This window comes from Vanellus vanellus (genome assembly GCF_965231255.1).
Source record: "Vanellus vanellus genome assembly, chromosome: 1".
Taxonomy (NCBI): Eukaryota; Metazoa; Chordata; class Aves; order Charadriiformes; family Charadriidae; genus Vanellus; species Vanellus vanellus.
In genome coordinates, this window is record NC_138905.1 from 58,605,823 (window position 1) to 58,629,075 (window position 23,253).

Consider the following 23,253-nt stretch of genomic DNA (forward strand, 5'->3'; position numbering starts at 1 on the left):
GCTGGGGCAGGCAGAGCCTCTTCCATTAGCAGTGTGTTGCAGGTTGCAGAAGGAGAGAAAACAAGAGAGAAAGAGACAAGAGGGATCTGGACTGACCCCTCTTGGTGTACCCAAAATAATCTGGCTCTTCCTTTACTCTCAACCTGGCATAGCACAAACCAGCTACCTTCCAGCTCAGGTGCTGAGCTCAGCCTCTGGGCTTGGATTGAGAGTGGAGGCACTTTTGTTTCTTCTGGTGGGGCTAACAACCCCGTGATAACCTGACCAGTCTGAAAAGAGCTTCAGCAAGCAGGAGAATAGTCAGTGAATGAGGGACCCAGAGCTGGAATGGCACTTTGTCACTGGATGCTCTTCTCTCTTTTGTTCACTGGATGCTTTTCCCTCTTTTGTTCGTAGGACACCTGAGACACCTGAGAATCAGGCCCCTAGTGACTAGTCCTCAGTATTGGTGCCATTAGCAGAAAATGAGAAATGTCCCTGTCCCTATCCTAATCTGTGGTTCTTTCTCCAGAGGATCTTTCCCTGGCAGAGGGGATCCATTGTCCCACATTGAGGCATGTCTCTGTCCCTCCATGCCCACCATGCCTCCCAGGACTAGATAGGGTCGATGTTGTCCTACATCTTCCAGCAGCTGTCCTACTTCTTCCAACTCACTTCAACTTCCCATGCCTGTCCGTACCTACACACTGTACATGTGGTGATTTTATCTGTGGCTTGTTCAGCTGTCATGTCCCCAATATCAATGGCTTTTTTCTCCTCCTCTCACCTCCAGATGCTAACTGATCCTGCAAGGACGCTGCCCCCTGCCCTCTTCCCTGCCTCTGCTATGGACACTTCTGCTTTCAGCCTCCCCACACCAGCAGTGTCAGAGGAGGGGAATGTCTCTGGCAACTGGGCAGGCTTCACCACCCCCAACGGTTCCACCACTGCCAGCCCTGGTGTGGTTGTCAGCGGTGTCCTCATCCCCTTGGTCTACCTCATTGTCTGCGTGGTGGGACTGGCTGGGAATTCTCTGGTCATTTACGTGGTCCTGCGGCACTCTGTAAGCGAGTCAGTGACGAACGTCTACATCTTGAATCTGGCCCTAGCTGATGAGCTCTTCATGCTGGGCCTGCCATTCCTGGCTGCACAAAACGCCCTGTCCTACTGGCCATTTGGGTCTTTCATGTGCCGCCTGGTGATGGCTGTGGATGCCATCAACCAGTTCACCAGCATCTTCTGCCTGACAGTGATGAGTGTTGATCGCTACCTGGCTGTGGTCCACCCAGGGAAGTCCTCCAAATGGCGGACAGCACGGGTTGCCAAGGCTGTGAGTGCAACTGTGTGGGTACTGTCTTCCGTGGTGGTGCTGCCCGTTGTGGTCTTCTCAGATGTCCCCTTAGGAATGAGCACATGCCACATTCAGTGGCCAGAGCCTGCCTCAGTGTGGAGAGCTGGTTTCATCGTCTACACTGCCACCCTGGGATTCTTTGGGCCACTGCTGGTGATTTGTCTCTGCTACCTTCTTATCGTCGTGAAGGTCCGTTCCTCTGGCAGGCGGGTGAGGGCTCTGTCCTCCAAGCACAAGCTTTCAGAGCGCAGGGTGACCCGCATGGTGGTGGCTGTTGTGGCTGTCTTCGTCCTTTGCTGGCTCCCCTTCTATGTCCTCAACATAATCAACGTTGTCTGCCCACTGCCAGAGGAGCCGTCCCTCTTTGGCGTCTATTTCCTTGTGGTGGTGCTGCCATACGCCAACAGTTGTGCCAATCCTATCATCTATGGCTTCCTCTCCTACCGCTTCAAGCAGGGCTTCCGGAGGGCCATCCTCAGGCCATCCCGCCGCGTCCAGAGCCAGGAGGTGCCAGCATGTCCCCCAGAGAAGACTGATGATGAAGGGGAAGAGGGTGAGATCAGCAAGATCACCCGGAATGGTAATGACAGGCAGGAACACCCTCTAAGCAGTGGGGAAGGAGAAAGCAATGAGCAAAAACCACTGCCTGAGGAACCTGCAGGATGTGAAAAGAGCAACAAGTTGCATGTCAGCTATTTATGATGAAAGGGATGGTGCAGGGGAAAGAGATATTGGGACATGGGTTCCCCTTCACCCTCTGTGCTTTTCCACTTCACAGGCAATGGGAGAGGTTGATACAAGGGAATATTAAAGACCAAGACTCTGCTTAAAGATGAAGAGGGCTCCATGAGCTTGTGGAAGAAGTAAGGCACTGTTCTTGGCTTTGGAAAGGACACCTGAGGTTTGTGTGGTACCAGGCAAAGGAAGGACTCGATCCAGAGAGCTGAACAGGTGATGGGCACTGACAGTATGGAGAAAGCAAGGTCAGCACTAGACTGCATGATCCATCGTTACATTACACAGCTATGAAGGGCATCAGCCACCAAATTATTGTGGCACCTGAAGGAAGTCCTCAAAATGACATGTACAAAATGTGCAATTGAAGATCTCGAAATAGGTATCCCAGTGCCTTGATTATCTTCCTTATAAACATAAGAAGTGGTTTATTCTAAAGGAAGAACGGGAAGAAAAATGTCTGTAGCTAAGACGTACCAGTTGCATGAATGGCTGACCCTTCTCTAGCTCTCCAATAAGTCCTGGGGACAAGTTCCCTACCTGTGCTGGTCCTGGCTGGAGACCACTTTGACTTCTCAAACCCTCCTCTTTCGTTCCAGGGCTGTCATGGACTCTGGGCAGGCTGATGAGACTTACCTGGGAGAAAAAATGAGAGAATTCTTTCCTGAACCTCGCATTCTTCAGGGTTTTTGTGGTGCCTCTGCACCCTGATGGAAGGTGTAACAAGGGCAGAGTAGACGAGGCATGGGTTGGAGGCAGGGTTTCTTACAAGCTGAAATGCCCTTCCCCTTTGCCTCTCCCTAAGCCTTACTGTGAATAAATAAAAAGCCTTTGGACGTAAAAGGCCAACTGGGCAGAACCATTCTGTATGTTTAGGGGAGGGAGGGTGCTATAGATTTGGCTCTCCTGAGACTACAGAATGTCTTTGAGATGAGTTGGTCTTTGTATCGAGTAACGTTTGGCTGGTACAGGAGATAAAGGCATGTACAAGATGGGGGCAGGGAGCAGAGGGGGTGTCGTGGGATCTCCAGTGTGGGTATTGATTTGTCTTATGGGAAATGGTAGGGTATTTGGCTCAGGATGGAGAAGAAATGATGTGTTCGCACATGTACAAAGGTGGTTGTATGTGAAAGTTTGGTCACTGGACTGTATATGTGTGAGAATGACTGAACAGGAGATCAAAGAGCCAGTGCTGGTGGGAGACGTGCATGGGTTGGGGGCTGACCCTAACCTGTGTGTGGCTGTGGGGTGCGTGTAAATGAGTACAAATGTAGATAAAGGGGTCTGTGTGTGGATACAAACACAGACAAGGAAGTGTGTTTATATAATCATGGGATGTTTAAGTGTACATACGCTTGTGTAGGCATACAAATATATACGGAAATGTGCGTGCGCATGTGAATGCTTGGGTAAGAGTGTGAGAGTATGTGTGTTGCTGTGAGTGGTAGATGAGTGCTTGTGTCTGCGCATTGGTTATTGGAGGGAAGTTGTGGGAGGGCCCACCTGAGCGTGCAGGCTAGAGGAACAGCAATGTACAAGGGTGGGTGGGATGAAGGTCTGTCCCTCCACTTTGGCTTCATTCCTGCAGGGTCTGCTAAATGTCTGTCCCATACCTTGAACTTCTCCAAGAATGCTGTTGCTAAGCTACAGTCACCAAGAAGACTCTCATACCAGAGCCCTTGGTTATATCTGGGCACCTTTCTCCACAAATAATTTTGACAAATGGGAAGGAGGGCCATCCCTGCAAGTGTTCAAGGCCAGGTGGGATGGGGCTTTGAGCAACCAGGTCTAGTGGGAGATGTCCTTTCCCATGGCAGGGGGTTGGAACTACCTGATCTTTGAGGTCCATTGCAACCTAAATCATTCTATGGTTCCATGAAGGATCCACCAGGAGGAGACATGCCTCCCTGAAGTCAGGAGATGTTGGAGGAGGCAATCCGTGGAGGGTCAGTGACAAGAGCTGGCTGGGTGATGGAGAATTGTCTCAGAGGGGACTTGAGAGAAGTCATAATGTGGGAAGGGATGGCAGGGGGCCAGTTGTGCTGTAACAGAAGACAAAAGCCCAGGACTGGGAAGCAGAACAAGCTGCAGCAGCTGAGGATGATGGGAACAGAAACACTTTATGAGGAAGCAAGAGACAAAGTCACCCAAGGTGATGTGAGAAGTGAAGGCCTGGTAGACATCTGGAGTGCAGGACACCCAAGTTCAGCAAAAGACAGTAGCAGAACATTGGGTGAGGAGACATGTCCTAGCCAGGCCAGAGAGCAGATGAAGTGTGGGAAAGGACTGCAACCGTGACCAAGCGAAAGACATTCAGCTGTGCTCTCAGCCACTGGTACAGCTGTCACCTCCCTGCCAGAGGTGATGATTGCCCCTATGAATCCTCCATTGCCTTGTTTTGTCTTTGAGCCAGGGATGGTGGTGCCAAGCTGTCCATGCCTGTAGGCTCAGCCTCATGGTCTGAGCTACCAGCAGTGCCACAAAGCTGTTGCTTTGCTCCTCTTACAAAGAGTACTTGCTCCCCTGAGCACGGGCAGTCAGACACCCAGGAGTGCTGGCTCAACTCATGGGGAAAAGAAAGTGCTGGGTAGCCAGTTTCTATCCTCTGCTACTTCTTCACATCTCCTCCTCCTTCCATCCATGCCCCAGCTGCCCACTGTGGGCCTCAGTGAGAAAAGCAGCTGAATTATTCACGGGTGTAAGAAACACAGTCTGTTGGACTAAAAATGACTCTTTTTTTTTTTTTCTCTTGAGGAGCAATCATAGCATCCACTAGACAAAGCACAGTCAAGAAATCCTAGCGGAATGAAGATGAACTGCCAAAGCTCCTGCCTCTTTGTGCGGCAACAAACAGTAGGAACATTAAAAGGTCTGGTGCCAACTAGGTCAACTAGATGGACAGCACAGCACTTTAAATGGGAGTCTGTGTTGCTCCTGTGGCAGTGAGGAGCGGGGCAAGGTGAATGCTGGGCACCACTGGCACAGCAATCACTGTAGGACAGAGAAGAAATGGTATTAGCTGGGGAGCATGTAGCGCTGTTTGTGGCTGCTGACCAGGCACTGAAGGAGGTATGTGACAGGACCTTGCAGGAAGCAGCTCAGGCGGTGGTGGGGCAGATATAGGGAGGGTTTTTCCTTCTCCACAGAGTGGCTGCCCAGCTGCCGTGAGGAGACGGGGGAGTTCCCTGGCTGCCAACATGCTGAACAGAGCCGCTCTCCTCTACCACCGAATTGAGCTGAGACTTCATTTTGCACGCCTTTGCAGCTCCATCTGCTGCAAGTCACCACTCAAGAAACTCCACCAACTGGTTGGCTTCTTAAAATACCTACATCTCTGAAGAGCCCAGGCACTGCAATGCCAGCACCGAGCAAGTGCGCCAAGGAGATATCATTTTGATACATGGAGTCTGAGCCCACCGGCAAGGCAGCTCTGTGGGGAAGCCTGCTGGGGAAAACATAAATGTTTTCCAGGGAGACCTGCCCAAAACTGGAGGTCTTTAGTTTAAAGAGGAGTTTAAAAGAAAAGGGTCACAAGTATCCTATTATTCTGTCTTGTGTTTTCTTCTCCCCCCTACGCCACGTCCTATTTTTCAGTGACAAATTGGGGAAAAAAAATGGAGATGAACTGAAAATAAGACTGGGGGAGGGAAAAGAAAAGGTATTTTTTTGTCTGAAATTCATGAGGAGAAAATAAGTGCTGCAAAATTCTGCAAAGTATCACCGTGAATTAAAAGGCTGGTTTTCATAGGAACAGACATTTGGAATGATGGACAGTACCTCGCTGCCTCCTGACTCCCACTGCTGCCCTCAGCTCTGTCTCCCTCCTGGTGAATCCCCCGCTTTCTCTGTGGTAGTAGCATTAATCTGACTGCCCTTGTGATCCCTCTCCCTCTCCTAACGATGGTGTGGTTGACTCTGGGCAACCCAGAGGCCACCGGGACCGTGTACAGTGGCTAAGTGAAATTCTGGCTGTGTTCAGGGGGATTTGTTCCAGTCAGATGGGGAAATGGATTTTTCTATTCTGGGTGCAGAGACACGGAGATAAGGGCTCCATCAAACCCTGCGCTGCACAAAAGGTTTTATTCTCATCACGTAGAGATCGGAGCTGCAAGACTAGAAAGGGCCGCAATGATTTCAGCAGCATTGTGCAATGCCGCTTCCCAGGAAACATTTGGTCATGGACAGGGTGTTAGAGGCACGGAGAGCCCATTCTGCCACCTGCTCGGAGAGTTCATACGCACACATCAGAGCGCACAAGAGCAGATATAGAGAGGCATATATAAGTGGTGTGTATACATGCATACAAACGAGTATTTATGTGATTGTATGTGTGTACGTGTGGGTACATGTGACTGTGTGGATGTGCATAAATATATATACATATTCATGTCTGTGGGTGCTTTGATTCAAGTATATCTATATGTGCATGAGACCATATGTGGCCACCCACACCGATGCACACATACCCAGACATGCACCTACCTCTTGGCCTAAGCATGAACACAACAACACGGCGCATACGCCTTCATACACACAGCCCAGGCATGGGCTAAAACTGGGAGATGACAAATGGACCTTGCGAATGACCGTCCCCACACACAGACTCACCATACACACAAGCACACCCAAGCACATATCTGCCAGCCCAACAGTGGCCCAGGGCAGCTTCGGACCCACTCAGTTTGACCCTTCTGCTCTGCGGTGAATCTTCAGGAGAGAAACTGGAAGGGCAGTGAATGGCCATCAGGGAGGGGTTCCAGCGTGGAGAGGCGAGGGTGCGTTTCCAGGTTGTTACTAACACAGCCCACACTTAATGTCATTTGAAGCTGTTGTTAGGGAGCCGCTGTATTTGTCATCAGCGGGGAAACACAGCAGCTCAGCTCAGGCAACGGGAAAACTCTCCAGGCCACGTTCTGTTTCAGCTATTGTACTGGACCTTGGAACGAGGGGGTGTGGGGAAAGGGCAGGAAGCAGTTAATCCGTTGTTGAAACAGGGGAGCCAGTAGATAAAAGAGACAGGGAGACACAAGAAGGGGAAACACCCTTGGAAAGAAGATGTTCCTGGCTCTCTTGAGGATGCAACGGAGAATTGAAATGCTTTATCTGCTCGAACGAGTGGAAAATATGCAAATATTTGCTCATGAAAACTTGGTGTTCTTTGCCTTCCCAAGCATAAAATATGCAAACGCCACGCACAGCGCAGCCGGCTCGCTCGCATCACACGTCACGCACAAACACATGCATACACATACCCAGCACGTCAATGCAGCCAGCTAAAGCAACGTGCCTGGGCTGCCGCATGTCCTCCTATACATAACAAACAGGGCTGTGTGGGAAGCAAATATATATGCCCTGACTCACGGGCTGCGCGTTCACAGACTGTGCCCCAGCGCTGCTTCCTTCGGTGGTCTTTGCTCCGAGCAGCTGCCGAGCGGCGGGCGGGGGTTTGCAGGGAGGACGAAGGAACGTGAGCCCACCCCAGAGTCCCCTGCCTGCCCTCGGCCACTGGTGCCACCCACCCGCCGGCGGGACCCGCAGCCTGCCCGCCGTCCGCCGGGAGCCGCGGGCTGCGGGACGCGGGGCGCTGCGCGGAGCATCCTGCAGGGGGGAGTCGGCAGCCGCCCTACGGGCAGGGAACCGAGCAGCGAGCCGGGCAGGGAACCGGGCAGGGAGCCGGGGGGGAAGCCGTGTAGAAAACCGGGTGGGGAACCGGGCAGGGAGCCGGGCAGGGAGCCAGGAAGGCGGGGAGCCGTGTGCGCTGGGCTTAGAGCCGTCCCCGCTTAGAATCATAGAATCGTTTATGTTGGGAAAGACCTTTAAGATCATCAGGTCCAACCGCTAACCTAGCACTGCCAAATTGCCACTAAACCATGTCCCCCAGCACTATGTCTACACGTCTTTGAAATACCCCCAGGGATGGTGATTCCACCACTTCCCTGGGCAGCCTGTTCCAGTGCTTGACAACCCTTTCAGTGAAGATTTTTTTCCTAATATCCAGTCTAAACCTCCCCTGGCGCAATTTGAGGCCATTTTCTCTTGTCCTATCACCTATTACTTGGGAGAAGAGACCGATCCCCACCTCTCTACGACCTCCTTTCAGTAGTTGTAGAGAGCGATAGTCTCCCCTCAGCCTCCTTTTCTCCAGGCTGAACAACCCCAGTTCCCTCAGCCACTCCTCATAAGACGTGCTCCAGACCCCTCAACAGCTCTGTTGCTCTTCTCTGGACTCGCTCCAGAACCTCACTGTCTTTCTTGTGGTGAGTGGCCCAAATGTGAACACAATACTCAAGGTGCGGCCTCACCAGTGCTGAGTACAGGCGTACAATCACTTCCCTCGTCCTGCTGGCCACACTATTTCTAATACAAGCCTGTCACACACCTGGGTTTGAGGCAGGGCTGTGCCCAGCAGGGATGCTGCACGAATGGCTGGTCCCACCACCCCTGCACACCCCACGGTGTGCTGACTGCGGGAACAAGGGATATTGTTGGGACCTCCATTGGCACTCCTCTCCGACACCACTGTCTTCTTGGAAAACCCATATATTCACCATGCAGGTGTGTGGGCCTGGAGATCCATGCAAAGCCCTCTGTTAGACCCTCAAAGGCATTGTAGCTACTGCAAGGCATCACATGGTTTTGCAGAGATCTGTTGCTATAAAAAGCATCAAACTTTATTGCATGGCTATCAAACAATGCATATGCCCTATGCCTTGAAGACAAAGTGATGAACATCCTTATGCTGGATTGAGAGAACATAGCAGGACGCTTGCCCTGTTGACTGATTTTAGGACCAGACTCAGGACAGAGCTACCAAGCGATGGTGGATCCACTCTGTTTCAAACCCCTCCAGTATCAGGGTGGTTTCCTTAGTGGAAACTACCTGTCACAAATCCAAGAGTTTCTGTGAGTTCTTAAACACCAGCTTCCCCCCTCTTGCCACAAAATGCTTGTTTCTTTGGTGAGAAAGCTCATGGCTACCTCTGCCCTAAACACCATCTACCTTTCTCAGCACTACTTGTGAGAGTTGAGATGCCCCCAGTATGATCTACTGTTGATAACTACTCAGGGCAGGGCTAGGAGTGTGTGTAGGACAGGACAGCGCAGTCCTGGGTCTACATGGGAGTGGATGGGAGGAGGAGGCATTCAGATGCATTCCGATGCAGAGAAGCAGAAGGCAGCAGGCTCAGCTGAAGGTTATTTTTAAGAACTGATTCAAACAGGCTGCGATGTCACCTGGTATCTCCCACCCAGCCAAGCTGTTGGACGTAGATGCTCACAAGGCAGTGAAGTCTTGCTGGTTGCAGTATGGTTAGCGCTTGCAGTCACGTGTCAGAGTTTGAGGTGGATACTGGCACAGTTTCTTGTCTCAGTGGTCTTGCAGGCAGGGTGACAAGGTGTGTGTAAGAGATGGGACACTCAAGCTGGAAAAGCTGCCTATGGGGTGAGGGGCGGCCTGGGTGATATGCCCTTAGCCGCAAGGCTCCTACAACTGATTCAGCTTGTCAGTCAGTCTCTGATACACCATTCAGCTGTGTCTGGCAGACGTGTGTTATCCTGGACTAGCTGTAGGGGCAGTGGGAAGCGGGAGACAAGCTCACACTTCCATGCTCCATGCTGGAGACTGCCAGGTCTGGCAACAGCTTTGCTCTAGTGATGAGTGCAGGTGAATGGCTCTTCCAGCTGCTCCTCAGCCACGTGGCGTTTCAGCAATGCACAGCAAAAGAACGTAGCAGCTTTGCCAGGCCTTCATCTCCATGTGAGACTGTCCAGGCCGCTGAGCAGCCCACAGCAGAAATCCCTGCTGGCAGAAGTGCCCTCAAACTCGGCAGCAGCCTGCATAAAGCCAGGGAACGAGTTGTTCCTGGTTGGTCCAAGCCCCACATGGGCAGAAGTCACGAGAGCAGTGTAGACACGCAGATGACGTCCAACAGGCCTGCCCATCCTCAGAGACTTCCAGATATTCTAAGCCAGTAATTTCATACCGTGTTGCTGCTCTTGGGTAACAAGGGCTGGCTGTTACACAAGCCTCGTGCACAGCCGTGGAGTCCACAAGCTGGAAAAGATTCCTCTTATCATGGAATCATAGAATCATAGAATAGTTTGGGTTGGCAGGGAGCTTTAAAGGTCATCTAGTCTTCCCAACCCCCTCTGCAGCCTGGCCAGAGATGATCAGTGATCCCGATACAGCAGAAGGCCAGCTGCTCTTACAGGGTGACCTGGCAGCACCCCAAGTACTGAAGCATAAAACCGCATTGCCACCTTTCCCTGTCTCAGGTGTCCCCCTCCCCATTTGCAGGCACTACGGAAGGGCAAGGCAAAGGTACCCGGCAGCGGTTGGGCAGTGATGGAGAGGAGGCAAGCGCAGAGCAGTGCCGCCCATCACTTCTCAGCTCTTGAAACATGTGAACTCTCTTTCCAAGGGTAGCAACGGCAGTAGCCAAAAGCTTGAACTTTGCTTCCAGAAGGAATCAGCTGTTGAGCTGAGCAAATTGTGATGCTGTGCGGGGTGGGTGGAAGGAGGGAGGGAGAGCCAAGCCTGACAAGGGCCAGAGCGGGGGGAGGGGGGGGGGGCCTTGGAGGCAGGATGGAAAAGACAGTAATTACATAAAAGCACTTGGCGAGCATCTGGCTGGAGTCAGCTGGGCCCCGCCAGCCCTCCCTCCCTGGACTGCTCACCAGGAGCAGCTGAGGATACGGATAACCCAGAGCAGGACCCCTCCGGAGGGGAGCGGAGGTAAGAGGTCCTCCGCTTCCCTTCCCGACTTGCGGTGCTTTTGGAGAGTGGGGGCAGTGGGTGGGGAAAAAAAAAAAGGGAAAAGGGAAAGCGGCTGTGGTGGAGGAGAAGCAGGCAGGAAGGGGAAGAGAAGGGTCTGCTCCTCTGCCTCTTGGTGTAGATGATACCTTTTCTCTGGAGGTTTTGGTGAGAGAGGAGCCATGAAGGGCAAGTGTGTGGGTGTTTGTGGGTGGATGTGAATATGGGGGTGTGTGTAGCAGGGCAGGGGATCCCCTTGTGCAGCAGGGGAGCCGAGCTGTACACAGGGGCTGGAAAGAGGAGAAAACATCAAAGTGATTTCCTTCCTTCTGTACCTGTGGTAGAGAGGGTTAATAGGATGGAGGCAGTCACTGGGGGAGAACTTTGCCTGTTTTGGGGGGGGGTGGTGTGTGCAGGAAAAGGGAGGAAATGTAGAAGGAGGAGGAAGCAGCTGTTTTTGAGCAGGGATTGTTGCAGTCCAATCTGGCCAGGGCTTCCCTGGGCTGCCTCCAAGGCAGAGTGTGTGATGAGGGACAGGGAAGATTGTTGAGCACACAAGGTGCCTTCAGGCTTGGGTTACACTTAAAAGCGTGGCTGGCACAGGGTTATTGGACAGCATTCTCAAAAATCCTATCTTTGAGCACTCGGCCATAGAAGCCAAAACCTCCTGCAAATGTGGCTTGGCTTCCCTGGCAAAATATTGCTGGTACAGCCAGTTCCCTCCAGGGAGCAAGGCAATATTACCCTGGCAGAAATGTCTTTACTGGCATAAATTGCTGCCCAGATGGGCAATGCCACCAGTGCAAGTCTTTGTTTGGTGGCTTCCTGCAGGTCCCTATTCAGCTCAGGTGAGACATTAAATGCAAAGTCCTGCTCACTATGGGCTGTGAGCTGTTCTTGGACTCATATGAGACAAAGACAAAGGCTGATGAGGTCCTCCGTGAAGAACGTTTGCTTGGTTGTGAGCAACTCGGGTTTACAGATGTAAATGTGGGACGGAAACGAGGACGATGGCCTCCCTGCTCCCTATTCCGTTTGGAAAGGTAGAGGGGACCAGACATTAGGCCAAGAGCTGCAGAAGGGGGTAATAATAAGCCAGGCAGGCAAACCTGAAGGAGTGAGGCACTGCAACAGCTTTGATGGGACAGAGAGGAACTTTGCCTTCAGTGTCAGTCTCTGAGTTTTCACGCACCCTAGAAAATTTATTGGCTTTTATTAGTACTGGCAGCTGCCGAAATCCTCACCAGCAGCAGGCAGGAGTAGACAACACAACAGAAAACCTGCTTCTGTCAGCTGGCAAGGCTCTATTAGCAAGAAGTGTTGCGCTAACCTTTCTCCCTCTCATTTTCCAAAAGGGGAAACAGGCACAGGCAGACGTGGGAGACTTGCAATGGGTCTCATTGCATGTCAGTGCTGGAACCTGGCTAGGAACTCACGAGCACGGCTGCAAATTTCTTGGTCCTCTTCCCACCCTGGCTGGGAGGCATGTTCACTCCATGTTCATTGAGCTCCAGGCTGACAGGCAGCCTGAGAATATCTCCAGGCCTCCCAGCCCCCCTTCTTCCCTTCCCCCCAGCTCGCAGCACATATTTTCCCAGAGTTTTCCGCTTGCTTCTCCAGTGGTGCTGGGGTCCTGCCAAACACCAGCCACTCTCTGGGAAGCGGGGCCTCCCATTCCCAAACCAAACAAATGGGAGAAGGAAAACAGACAAAAAAAAAAAAGGTCTAAGCACACGTAGACACGCACAAAACCCTTTCCCCCTCAGAAACCTTGGAGCCTTCTCCAGCTTCTCTTGGAAATTGCAGGAGGCACAGTGCTGACTTGGCACGTCTGGCCCCCACAGAATACAGCTATTGCCCATCCTTCCTTCTGTCTCCCAAAGATACATACATGCCTCCCCTCCTCCCTCCCCCCCGGGTATAAATTCCCAAATCCAGTTTTGCTGCAGGGTAGGATCCCCAAAATCCTCTTCCCAACAGATTCTGGAGTGTAAGAAAAGTCTCCTCTCCGCATCCCCCCCTCACCGTTTCCTCCCCCCAAATGCCCTTCATTCCTGGGTTCTGGTGCAGCCACGTAGTGCTTACCCCAACAGCACAAGCACGTCAGCTTGGCGCCAGGCTGGGGGCAAGGATCACGGCCGGGGTTTGCTCCAGATCCTCAGCTTTGCTGGCAGGCAGCTCCCCGCAGCCGGGCTGTGCTTCAGGCCAGGCACAGCCCTCCTGTGTGAACTGCTCAGCCCGGGACCAAACAGGGGGATGTGACCCGGGGATGACATGCGCCGAGCGCAAGGCCCAGGGAGAGGGGATGACCAGAGAGGGAAAAAAAATGATGCCTCTCCCAGTTGGCAGATTAGCCTGCTAGAAAGTTCATGCCTGGGGCGAGAAGCTGCAGTGACATGCAGAAGAAACAATGTGGGAGAGAATGAAAGATGAAGTTTGGGGACGCTGAGTGGGACAGGCATAGCTGGGGAGAGAGCATGGCCAGCCAAGTGAAGGGCTAATGCATGGGACAAGGGAGTGAGGGCAGAGTCCTGCACCATCCCACCTGAAGAAAAGACCATCTCTCGCACCCGTGCGCCTCCCCTTGCCCATCCCGAGATGCTCACGGTGGGGACAGTGCCCTGCTGCCTGCCCACCTTCTGTGCTGCCTGCATTTTGCTGACCATGGCTGGGCTGTTTGGAAGCAAAAAGACGGGGGGGGAGGAAACCAGAACAAAACCCAAAGCATATATAAGGAAAAGGAACTACCTAGGAAAGAGTTAAAAGGCGCCGAAACCCAAGCCGCTTTGCAATGGAGAGCGCCCAAATCCAGGGAGGGAAAGGGAGGGAGAGGAGAGGGGAGGGAGCAGGTCCAAGCCCAGCTTGCGCAGCACCCAGCCAGCGCTCAGCGGTGCCTGTGCCAAGAGCCAGCTTTCTTAAAGCCATGGGCCCGGGAGGGGGGGACGGCTTCGCAGGCGGAGGGGAGCCGTCGAGCAGGGGCTGGGAAGCACAGAGGGGAGCCCTCAGGCTCCCGGGGTGAGCTGCCACGGCTGCGCTGGGGTGCAGGCAGAGGGAAAAGGAGGGGGTGGGGGGGCAGGGGCTGGGAGAGGGGCTTTCTCAAGCTTGTTTGCGTGTCTGTCTTTCGTAAGCGTACTTCTCTGGAGGCTGCCTGCCCTGCTCCGAGCTCCGCTGGCTTCAGCCTCTGCAGCGGAGCAGCTCCCCTCTGGTCGCTCGGTCGGCGGAGGCCTGGCGCTGCCCGCTGCTCTCGGAGGAGCAGGCCATCCCTTTGGGAAGGTGCTGGGGTTTGGCTGAGGACACAACTGAGCATTGGTGGGAGGGGGCTAAGGCACAGAGCGGGATGGGATTTGGTGGGGGGAAGGAGGAGGCTGAAGTTAAGTTCCCAGCCCACAGACTCCGGTCAGACTCTGGCTGGGATAGGAGGGGTTGTTGGATTAACTCCTGTAAAGAGCTGACACCTTGTGACTGGAGGACTGGAGAAGGTTTTTACAGTCCTCCCCACAGATTCAGCAGCCTACTGGTGTGTGCTTTTGCTAAAGGGGCTGTGTGGTTTGCGATGTCTCTTTCCTCCATCCCAGCCTGGGGACTGAATCTTCTAGTGGCTCCAGTGGTTTGCCTAGTGAAGGTCAAGCCTTCTTCGAGGGTTAGCATCTAGTCTCCATTGGTCTGGGCAGAAGGGCGTGGGGCATCCTCTTGGGCCATGCGGTTGCTACTCAGATTGCAGCCTTGAACCTCCAGGGACTTCAAGCATGTAAACTCCTTCCACAGAACAATGCCATTTTGTCCCACCCAGCCACAGAAAGATGTTTTGTGGTGATCTCTGCTCCATCCCCCGTGTCCTCCCCTTCTTATACCTCACTCTGGCTTCCTCATATCTTCCCAGGTCACCATGGACATAATTTACCTGCGTACACCCGTGGCCTTCCTTCTTCTCCCTCTTGTTGTGCTTGGGGCACCCACTGATGAACCCAACCTCACAGAACCAGCCCCTGGTGCTTGCAAGCGCTGCTGTGACCCACTGGACTCTTCCACAGATGCCCCACCACTCCCTCCCAGCCATCACCACTTGCCCTACCCAGTGCCAGAGGTCCGTCCTTATATCAACATCACCATACTGAAGGGTAAGTGCCCATCTTGGTCCCAGGATGCCAAGGCCTGCTCAGGGACTGGTAGCACTGCAGTGGAGGTGACAGCTGGGTTGCTGGCATTCTGGTTATGCTAACGGAATGCCAGGTGCCATCCTGAAGAGTAGGTGCCCACACACACTGTGCCCAGGGTTTAGATGTTGTGTGCTGTGATCAAGAGTAGTCTGGGGGGAGGGAGGTCAGTGCATATCCCTGCTGTGACCTCGGTGTCTCAGGATGCTGCCTGCTACCAGCTCTTCCTCCCTGTAAGCACAGGAACGACAGCCTTTTGCCAAGCTGGGAGGACACCTTCCTTGCCTCAGACTTCCAGAGTCATGTAGCGCCTGAGGGAAGGAGCAGACTCTATCCAACTGCAAAATAAGCACGTTTGGAGGGTAGGCACTGGCACCTGGGAAGGCTGTGGGGAAACCTTCTCCAGCTCCATGGGTCACATACATTCTGGAGCAGGAGGAGGGCAAGGGGAGGCAGCAGCTATTTGCAAGCACCTTCAGGCCAACTGGCAGTGACCCCCAGCTCATTCCACCCTGCAGTGGCTGGCTTGGTTAACGGGAAAAGGTTCCCTATTTTAGATCAGCTCCTCCCCTCAGGGCTCCCCTTTTAGCCTTTGCTGTGGGCAAAAGCCTGTTCCCAGCTGGATCCTGCTCCACTTACTTATTGTTGCTCTGTGGTTCCTCTGGGCTAACTGGGCAGATGTTCCCCCTTCCCTGCCCAGCCTGGAAATAGCTGCAATCCATCAAAGCTCAGAAGTGTGTCTGGGACAGAGAGAGTCCTGGAGTACAGGGGGGTGTTGCAGGGGGACCTGCAATACCATGCAGGGGATGGAGAGGAGGAAAAGAACAAGGCACAAATTTGGGATGCTGTCACTTGTGCTGGAGGCTGCTCTGACTCCCATCTCTTCTTTCTATACACAAGGTATGTTCTGTTGCTGCTGCCTCTCTGTATTGATGCCTGCCCAAGTGTGTGACAGGCAATGCTCGGAGTAGAACTGCAGTGTTAATTATACAGGATGCCCAAAGGATGCTGATATGGTCAAAATATCAGCCCTCTAACTTGCACTGCACCATCCACCAAGTCCAGCTTGGATCTTTTCCCTCTGACTGCCCCTCTTTGTCCCTCTCTAGTCATATTCTCCCACAGGCATTAGCACTTCAGCCCCATCTCCAGCCTACAACAAAGAACAGTTTCACACTGTGTGGATAAGTGGGTCATGGGAGAGGTGTGCAGGAGGGCAGGGGCTATGGTGGAAGTAAAGGAGTGTGGAGGAGAAAGAAGAGGTCAAGAACCTCAGTGGTACGGGGTGGTGCTGGGCTCCATCTCGGTGAAGTCTCCTAGTGCCTCCAGCAAGTCTATATCATGTGGTGAGCAGGGGGTTTGTAAGAGAAGAGACCCCAGTTGCACCCAGAGCTCTGCTAGCTTTTTTTTCCCATGAAACACAATGATATTGTGACCCTCAGGAGTGTTCATCCTTGTACAATCCTCTGCCTCCTCATTAGGCTTTCTCACCACCACTTCCACCTCTCCCTCTCCTATCACACAGGAGTTGTGTGTTCTGCTTCATCTTGTAGGAGAGAAAGGAGACCGAGGAGAGCCTGGGATGCCAGGGAAATGGGGCAAAGAAGGACCACGAGGTGAGCGGGGTGCCCAGGGCCAGAAAGGCAGTAAAGGACAGATGGGCACAGCGGGAGACCCTTGCAAACATCAGTACGCTGCATTCTCCGTTGGTCGCAAGAAAGCGCTACACAGCAGTGAGGGCTTCCAGGTCTTGATCTTTGACACTGTCTTCGTCAACCTCTACAGCCACTTCGACATGTTCAATGGAAAATTCTACTGCTATGTAGGTGGACTTTACTATTTCAGCCTCAACGTCCACACCTGGAACTTCAAGGAGACCTACATGCACATCATGCACAACGAAGAAGAGGCAGTCATCTTGTATGCCCAACCCAGCGACCGCAGCATCATGCAGAGCCAGAGCCTCATGCTGGAGCTTCAGGAAAATGATGAGATCTGGGTGAGACTCTACAAGCGGGAGCGGGAGAATGCCATTTACAGTGATGATGTTGATGTGTACATCACCTTCAATGGGTACCTGGTCAAACCCAGCCTTGACTAACTGCCTCTCCTCCTCCTTGAGGCCTCTTTAGCCTTTTCCTTCTTCTTCTCTCTCTCTCTTTTCTGCCCGCAACCACTGCAAATCACTTGGAAATGGGCCTGTCGAGTCTCAGGCACTGAGTGTGAAACTTGCCACACTGGCTCCCACCTCACGCTCTCTTGTAGCCAGGCCTGTATCTGTCCACTTACAGCGTGACACAACCTTCTCTCGCCCCCTCACCTCATGTCCTCAACGTAGGTCATTGGTTGCTTCTAAATCTGCCAGCAAACTGTGTCTGGCATTTAGGGTCCTAGAGCAGGAGGAAGGCTAAAATGCTCCTCCTGGGGAATGTGTCCCTCCTTGGGGCTTCATACACAAAGGACTCCCATAGAAAGGGCTAGAAAGTTCCCGCTGTCCAGGTGCATCTTGGCTCCTCTCCATACTGACTAGAGAGGCCAATTTTGCAGCCTGCAACATGGCCTTAATATCACCTGTGACACCTGTATTCTGGAGAGCAGACCAGTGTATGATGGCCTCCTGTAGCACAAGGGAGATGTAGAAGCAGTGAGGGAAAACACTGTCTTTCCAAAAAGGGGACTGTTGGCCTTCTGAATGTGATTGGCGTCCCTTAGACACTCTTCTGGGTCAGGCTGGCTGTAAAATCTAGGCCTGGTGGGATTGTCCTCCTCAGTGCCAACTCTAGTTCTTCTAAGAGATTAAGGCCCAGACACTTAGCCAGATCCTTCAGAGGTATCTGCCATTGAATCAGTAAAGCCCACTGCTCTGTTCCTGCTAGGGATTGTAAGTACAGAATGAGAGAGAGAGATAACCCTACCAAACCTCCCTCCCAAACCTCCCCTGGTGTGCTACTCAGTCTCGGTTCCCCAGCTGTGGGAAGCTAGTCCAAACAGTGAACCCAAATCTGCTCTCTTCTTTGGCAGAGGTGCACTCATGCCCTTCTGTTGGTATCAGAATTAATCCCTAACACTTGCTGATGTGAGGGGGAAGTCAGGGCTGGGCCTTGGCTTCTGTGTGGTATTATGTTGGTCCTCCTGAAGGTGGCTCTCCCACACTGGTGTTGAGGGTCCGCTGTTTCAGGACCTGACCTGGAGGCTATAAGGGCAATTGCAGTTAAATCAGTTCCAAGCCTGGTCAGATTGGCACCTCTTTGCCTCTGTGATGGAAAACAGATAGAGGTGAGACTACAACACCTCACCCCAGGGTTAAAAGCTTCCCTGCCACATGCTCTGTGCCCTTTTCTGGCAATCTCACGAGGAAAGCAGTGGCTAAAACAAACCCTCGCTCTTCTTGTCAGGTTGGAGATGTTGCAGTGGGAAAGGAATGCCAGCGGTAGGATTTTCTAGTACCATTTGTACCGGTCTCACACTGGTCTCACTCACATCCCTCTGGGATTGCTACAGTCCTGGGGAGAGCAGGTGAGACTGACTCAGCACTTTGGGAAACCTACTTCCACATGCTGTGGTGCTCCCGTAAACAGCAGTGCCAAGAGTCGTCTGTTTTTTGAGTCTCAGGACAGGACAAGCAGGAGAAACTGTATTTCTCCGCTGCCCATCACCGCTAATGAAGTCTTCTGACTTATCTAGCTTCTGCAGTCTCATGATTAGCCATGGTATCTGCCTATAGCACCTGGGACTACCAGAGCTCTCCCATAGGAGACACGCATCATTATACAGGACTAGGTCCGGTACACTCAGCCCGGGATGGCAAAGGCACAGGGACCAAGGCTAAATATTAAAAATGAACCTGAGAGAATTGCAGGACATTTTCTCTCTTGCCCTGTTTACTTACCCTTCCTGCTTTGCTAAGGAAGCTGCACAGACTGGAATGAGTTTCAGGCACTTTCTGCCCTCAATCCTCCCCACGGCTGTCACTGAAGCAATGGGTATAAAAAACAAAGTTTCACTAAGGCAAAGCTGGGTTTTTCCCAGGGAAACATGTGATGATGGGATCATGGGAACTAAGGGAGACTGAGTTTCTTCCCCTCCCTTAGCAGGTCAAGCATGTGGAATTGCTCAGAGACAGGATTTCAGGCAATAGAGAGGAAGCAGCGTGCTGGAGGCGATGCTCAGGACCGAATCCCATTCTCTCTTCCTCAACAGGCTGCAAACCCAGATATTGTCTATTTACAGTGTATAGTGCCCCTGTGTCTCCTTGAAGAGAAGCAAGCCTCTCTAACACTGAATATCTCCAGAAACAAGCTTCCTTCTTCCTTCTTTTTTATTTGGTGTTTGAATGCCGGTGATAGGTCTCATGTGCTACCCATGAGCAGCCAGATGCACACGAGAGAGGAGGTCAGGGGGACCAAAGGGTGTGTTTAACAGGCTTCTTGGTGCTAAACAAGTGGCAATCCCTTGGTGCTAAATCAGATTTCAGGAGTATTGGGTGCTTTCTGGAAGGTGTAGTAGGCCAAGTTGTAATGTACTGTGGAATTAATGGTGCTTTATGTTAAAAAAACAAACAAACTCCAAGAACTTTTGTGTATATATACATATTTTTTTCAGTGGTATTAAACTTTTTTCCCTGGTTGTTTTGCACTTAGATCTGCTTTTTCCTCCCAACCTACTCCTTCTAGCTCAGGTTATCATCGAAGGAATAATGTGATGGAAAAGACACTGACCTGAGAGAGACAGGTACAAAGTCTAAATCAGCTCTGAAATTTCCCTGGGCAATCCATGGCAATCTTCTGTCTGTATCCTTTGTGCAGAACCATTACCTTAAAGATCTTTGCTGCTTGGACACTTCTAATGACAACCCTCTCCTCTTTGCTGGGAAAGCTTTAGGCAAATTCAATGAAGGATTCTTTGGAAATTACCAAAAAAAACACAACAGGACAGTAGAATGGGATTAGGCTTCAAGTACCTTATTAATTATACTGAGGAGGGCTGGGCTGATGCTGGAGTTCTCTTAACAGGCATCAGACACTTTATCTTGTGAAATTTTTAGCATATCCTTCTATCAAGTACTTACTAAGCATGTATGTTTTCTGTTTTCCCTGTGGCATTTCTCTTTTCTCTGCCAAGAGGTGAAAGCCAGGAAGTACAGATGTAAGAGGGACATTAAACTGTTGACTAGACACTTGTTCTTGCTAATAATTGCAGTTCCAGAGTTAAACTGGACACACATTTTTGGAAGACCTGTGTGTGATGAGAAAGGCTCGAGGTTCAATTCAGAGGTGGAAAGACAGGTGGCGATTGCCTGTAAAGTTGAGGAAAACAGGGAGACATGACAGGGGACTGGAGACAGAGGCTTAAGAGGAAGATCTAGGAGGGGTAGCGTCCTAAGGACAGGGAGTTGCCTTTTGGAGGTCTCAGTGCAGGTCAAAGAGGTAAGTAGGGTTTTGTTTAGCATCTTTGGGGTTTGGACAGGAGGAGACTCCTGCTGAAGTGAAGGAATGGACAAGGAAACAAGAGGAGATGCCCATATAGGAGCTTCTGTTTTGAGTTTACTTCATCTTCACATAGCTTCTCCTGTGGTTTGACATGTACCAGACGCTTTGTTTGGCAAGGGGTGGAAAACATAATCACAAGCATCCTTACAGGCCTCTTTGGTCCTGTGTCAGGCACAGAGCTAAGTCTATATATATCCTAGTAAATGCAATACTCTGTCAGGTCGGACCCCAGCCTTCTTCTCATCTTTTATTTACTTCTGAGGAAGCAGATAGAAATGTGTCCTCAGGAAGTGCAGGGGTTGCGCTTGTGCATGTTCTTGGGCCCTTGAGGTGAGATGCTGGTAGATTGGAGGCAACTTCATCACAGTTATGAAAGGTGAGGAGGGAGGGAGGAGAGAGGAGCGGAAATGTGTAGCCAGACCTTCTAGAAAAGTTTTCCGTGATTCAATCCTTCAGCCTGCCTACTTGCAGAGAAAAGTGCCACCTGAAGAGTCTCTTCAGCCAAATCTGTTGGGGCTAAGATGCATGGTGACAGGTGGGGTCTGTAGCTGGTGCCACCTGCCACACGATGGATGCCCGGTTGGGGAGTTTCTGTAGGTGAGGGTTAGCTTAGGTAAGGTGGACCCTACAATGCTGTTGAAGAAACAAGGGCAAGACTGGGTCAGACCAGTTCTGCTGGCCTGCCACTGGGTGCAGCCATGCTGTGAAGGCTACGAGACCTCCATTCACAGAATCACAGACTGGTCAGGGTTGGAAGGGACCTCTGGAGATCACCTAGTCCAAACCCCCTGCCAGGGCATGGTCACCTACAGCAGGTTGCACAGGACAGCGTCCAGGTGGATTTTGAATATCTCCAGTGTGGGATACTCCACAACCTCTCTGGGCAGCCTGTTCCAGTGTTTTGCCACCCTCAAAGTAAAGAAGTTCCTCCTCATGTTAAGATGGAACTTCCTATGTTCAAATTTGTGCCCATTACCTCTTGTCCTATCACTGGGCACCACTGAAAAAAGACTGTTCCCATCCTCCTGGCACCCTCCCTTTAAGTATGTATAAGTATTGATAAGATCTCCCCTCAGTCGTCTTTTCTCTAGACTAAAAAGACCCAAGTTCCTCAGCCTTTCCTCGTAAGAAAGATGCTCCAATCCCCTAGTCTTCTTAGTAGCCTCATTCACCCCAGGGCTGGGTCCTTTTCCACGCAATGGGGCTGCTCTGTGGTATGTCAGCCTGGGGTTGGTGACAGCCAGCACCTCTCTCCCAGGCAAAGCAAGAAGCGTGCCTTGGGGTGGGCAGCTATAGCACTACCCCTGGGGCCATGCCTCTCTTTCCTCCTGAAAGACAGGTCCAAGCTCTGCTGCAAAGGGCTCTGTGGCCGCATCTCAAGCTTGTTCAAGGTATGTGCCAAGGGGTTGGCCCTTTAAACTGGCTTCCTGCGAGTTTGCGGTCTTGCAGGTATGAAAGGAGGGGGGGGCAGGTGGGGGAGGGGGAGAGAGGACGTAAAGGGCAGGTTATGGTGCTGTCTCTGGGGGAGAAAGAGCATGTCAGGGCCAGCTCAGGAGAAGTTGAAGGCCCTGAAATAGCTCCTTGCCCTGTGCTAGCTGTGGGAAAGGGGAAGACAGAAGCAGGGCAAGAAAAGGAATATAAAAGATCTTTGTCCCTACTGGTGGCACTCAGATGGGCACAGGTAGATGTGCCTGCACCCAAAGCACCAGGGAGACCAGGAGTGCAGCATAGCAGGACCTGGCTCTGCATGTCCCCTGACCCTTTGTCACGGGTGGGGCAGCCATGAGAAAGGTCTCTGGCAGCACCTTGAGCCTCACCTCAGCTGCCAGCCATGGTTCAGGGTCTGCCCCGCATCTGGGATTGGTGCACCATTCAGGGGGCCACTGCACCGAGGCATAGAAGGTTTCCCCTCTGCTCCAGCCTGCTGTGCCCTCCTCCCCTCCCAAACCACCCAGTCAACCTGCTTCACTCACACCTCAGCCTTTTTTATCTCCCAGAGTCCAGCGAGAGAGAGGGGGATGATGCAACGACCCAGCCAGCATCACCCGGTGCTGAAATAGAGCCCTCGCCTCCTTCCATCCAGCGCATCGCAGCCAGATGCCAACAATGGGATGAAACTGTCCCAGATCTCCCTTTTTCTCACCTTCCCTTTCCCATTGCTGGCTGGGAGCTGTCGTCGGGCCCAAAGGGCTGGATGTGGACCCTGTCCATGGCTGCATGGATGATGGGACACAGCTGCATTGCCAAGTGTGATTGTTCCACCATCTCACGTGACATGGCCCTCCTCTGACCACAGTGGGAAAACAGGCATTTGTCGAGCCATGCCGGGCTTCAGAGGCCAGCTCAGCTATGCCCATGCACTCTGCTATGACACCCACACATGTATACACACGCACATACCAGCCCCATATGGACATCTCTCACCTTCCTCCCAACGGAAACTGTTGCCCTTTGCAAGCCTGGCTCGCTCTGAAGATGCTATCAGGAGGTGGGTAGAGCAGGGCTGAGGCTCCAGGCCTCTTCAGTACAAGCACGGCTCCCTCACCTCATGACATGCCTCCCCCTTCTTCCACAAGCCCTCTGTGATCTCTCCCAGCAGTTATACCACGGTAAGTGTCAGGGCAGGTTTAAAATCAAAGGCTTTTGACAGTTTCTCAACCCACAGACTGTCCCGTCTCTTGAGTTTGTGTCACTTAGCTCACAAATGATCAGGGAATTACTGCAAAATCTCACATCTTTCCCAGTCTCTGTTTGCAACGGCTAAAATGAGAGGGAGCAGGATGGAGAGCTCTT

The 23,253-nt window shown here is 52.2% G+C and overlaps 3 protein-coding genes across 3 annotated transcripts in view; 2 read left to right on the forward strand and 1 right to left on the reverse strand.

Annotated features, from left to right (window-relative positions):
• GGA1 (golgi associated, gamma adaptin ear containing, ARF binding protein 1) overlaps nucleotides 1-23,253 on the reverse strand; it is a gene marked incomplete at its 5' end in the record, with an annotated part of 295,702 nt that overhangs the window by 259,180 nt on the left and 13,269 nt on the right. The gene's annotated exons all lie outside the window — the stretch shown is intronic.
• Nucleotides 824-2,032, forward strand: SSTR3 (somatostatin receptor 3; the record flags this gene model as incomplete). Its single annotated transcript, XM_082482780.1, has 1 exon — nucleotides 824-2,032. Exon 1 carries the CDS (start codon nucleotides 827-829, stop codon nucleotides 2,030-2,032), a length of 1,206 nt encoding a protein of 401 aa, XP_082338906.1. The 5' UTR covers nucleotides 824-826.
• On the forward strand, nucleotides 13,609-17,078 carry C1QTNF6 (C1q and TNF related 6; the record flags this gene model as incomplete). Its single annotated transcript, XM_082482758.1, is given in 5 exon segments — nucleotides 13,609-13,679; nucleotides 13,681-13,828; nucleotides 13,830-13,832; nucleotides 14,698-14,935; nucleotides 16,525-17,078. Coding segments are annotated over 5 exon segments (1,008 nt in total). The 3' UTR covers nucleotides 17,073-17,078.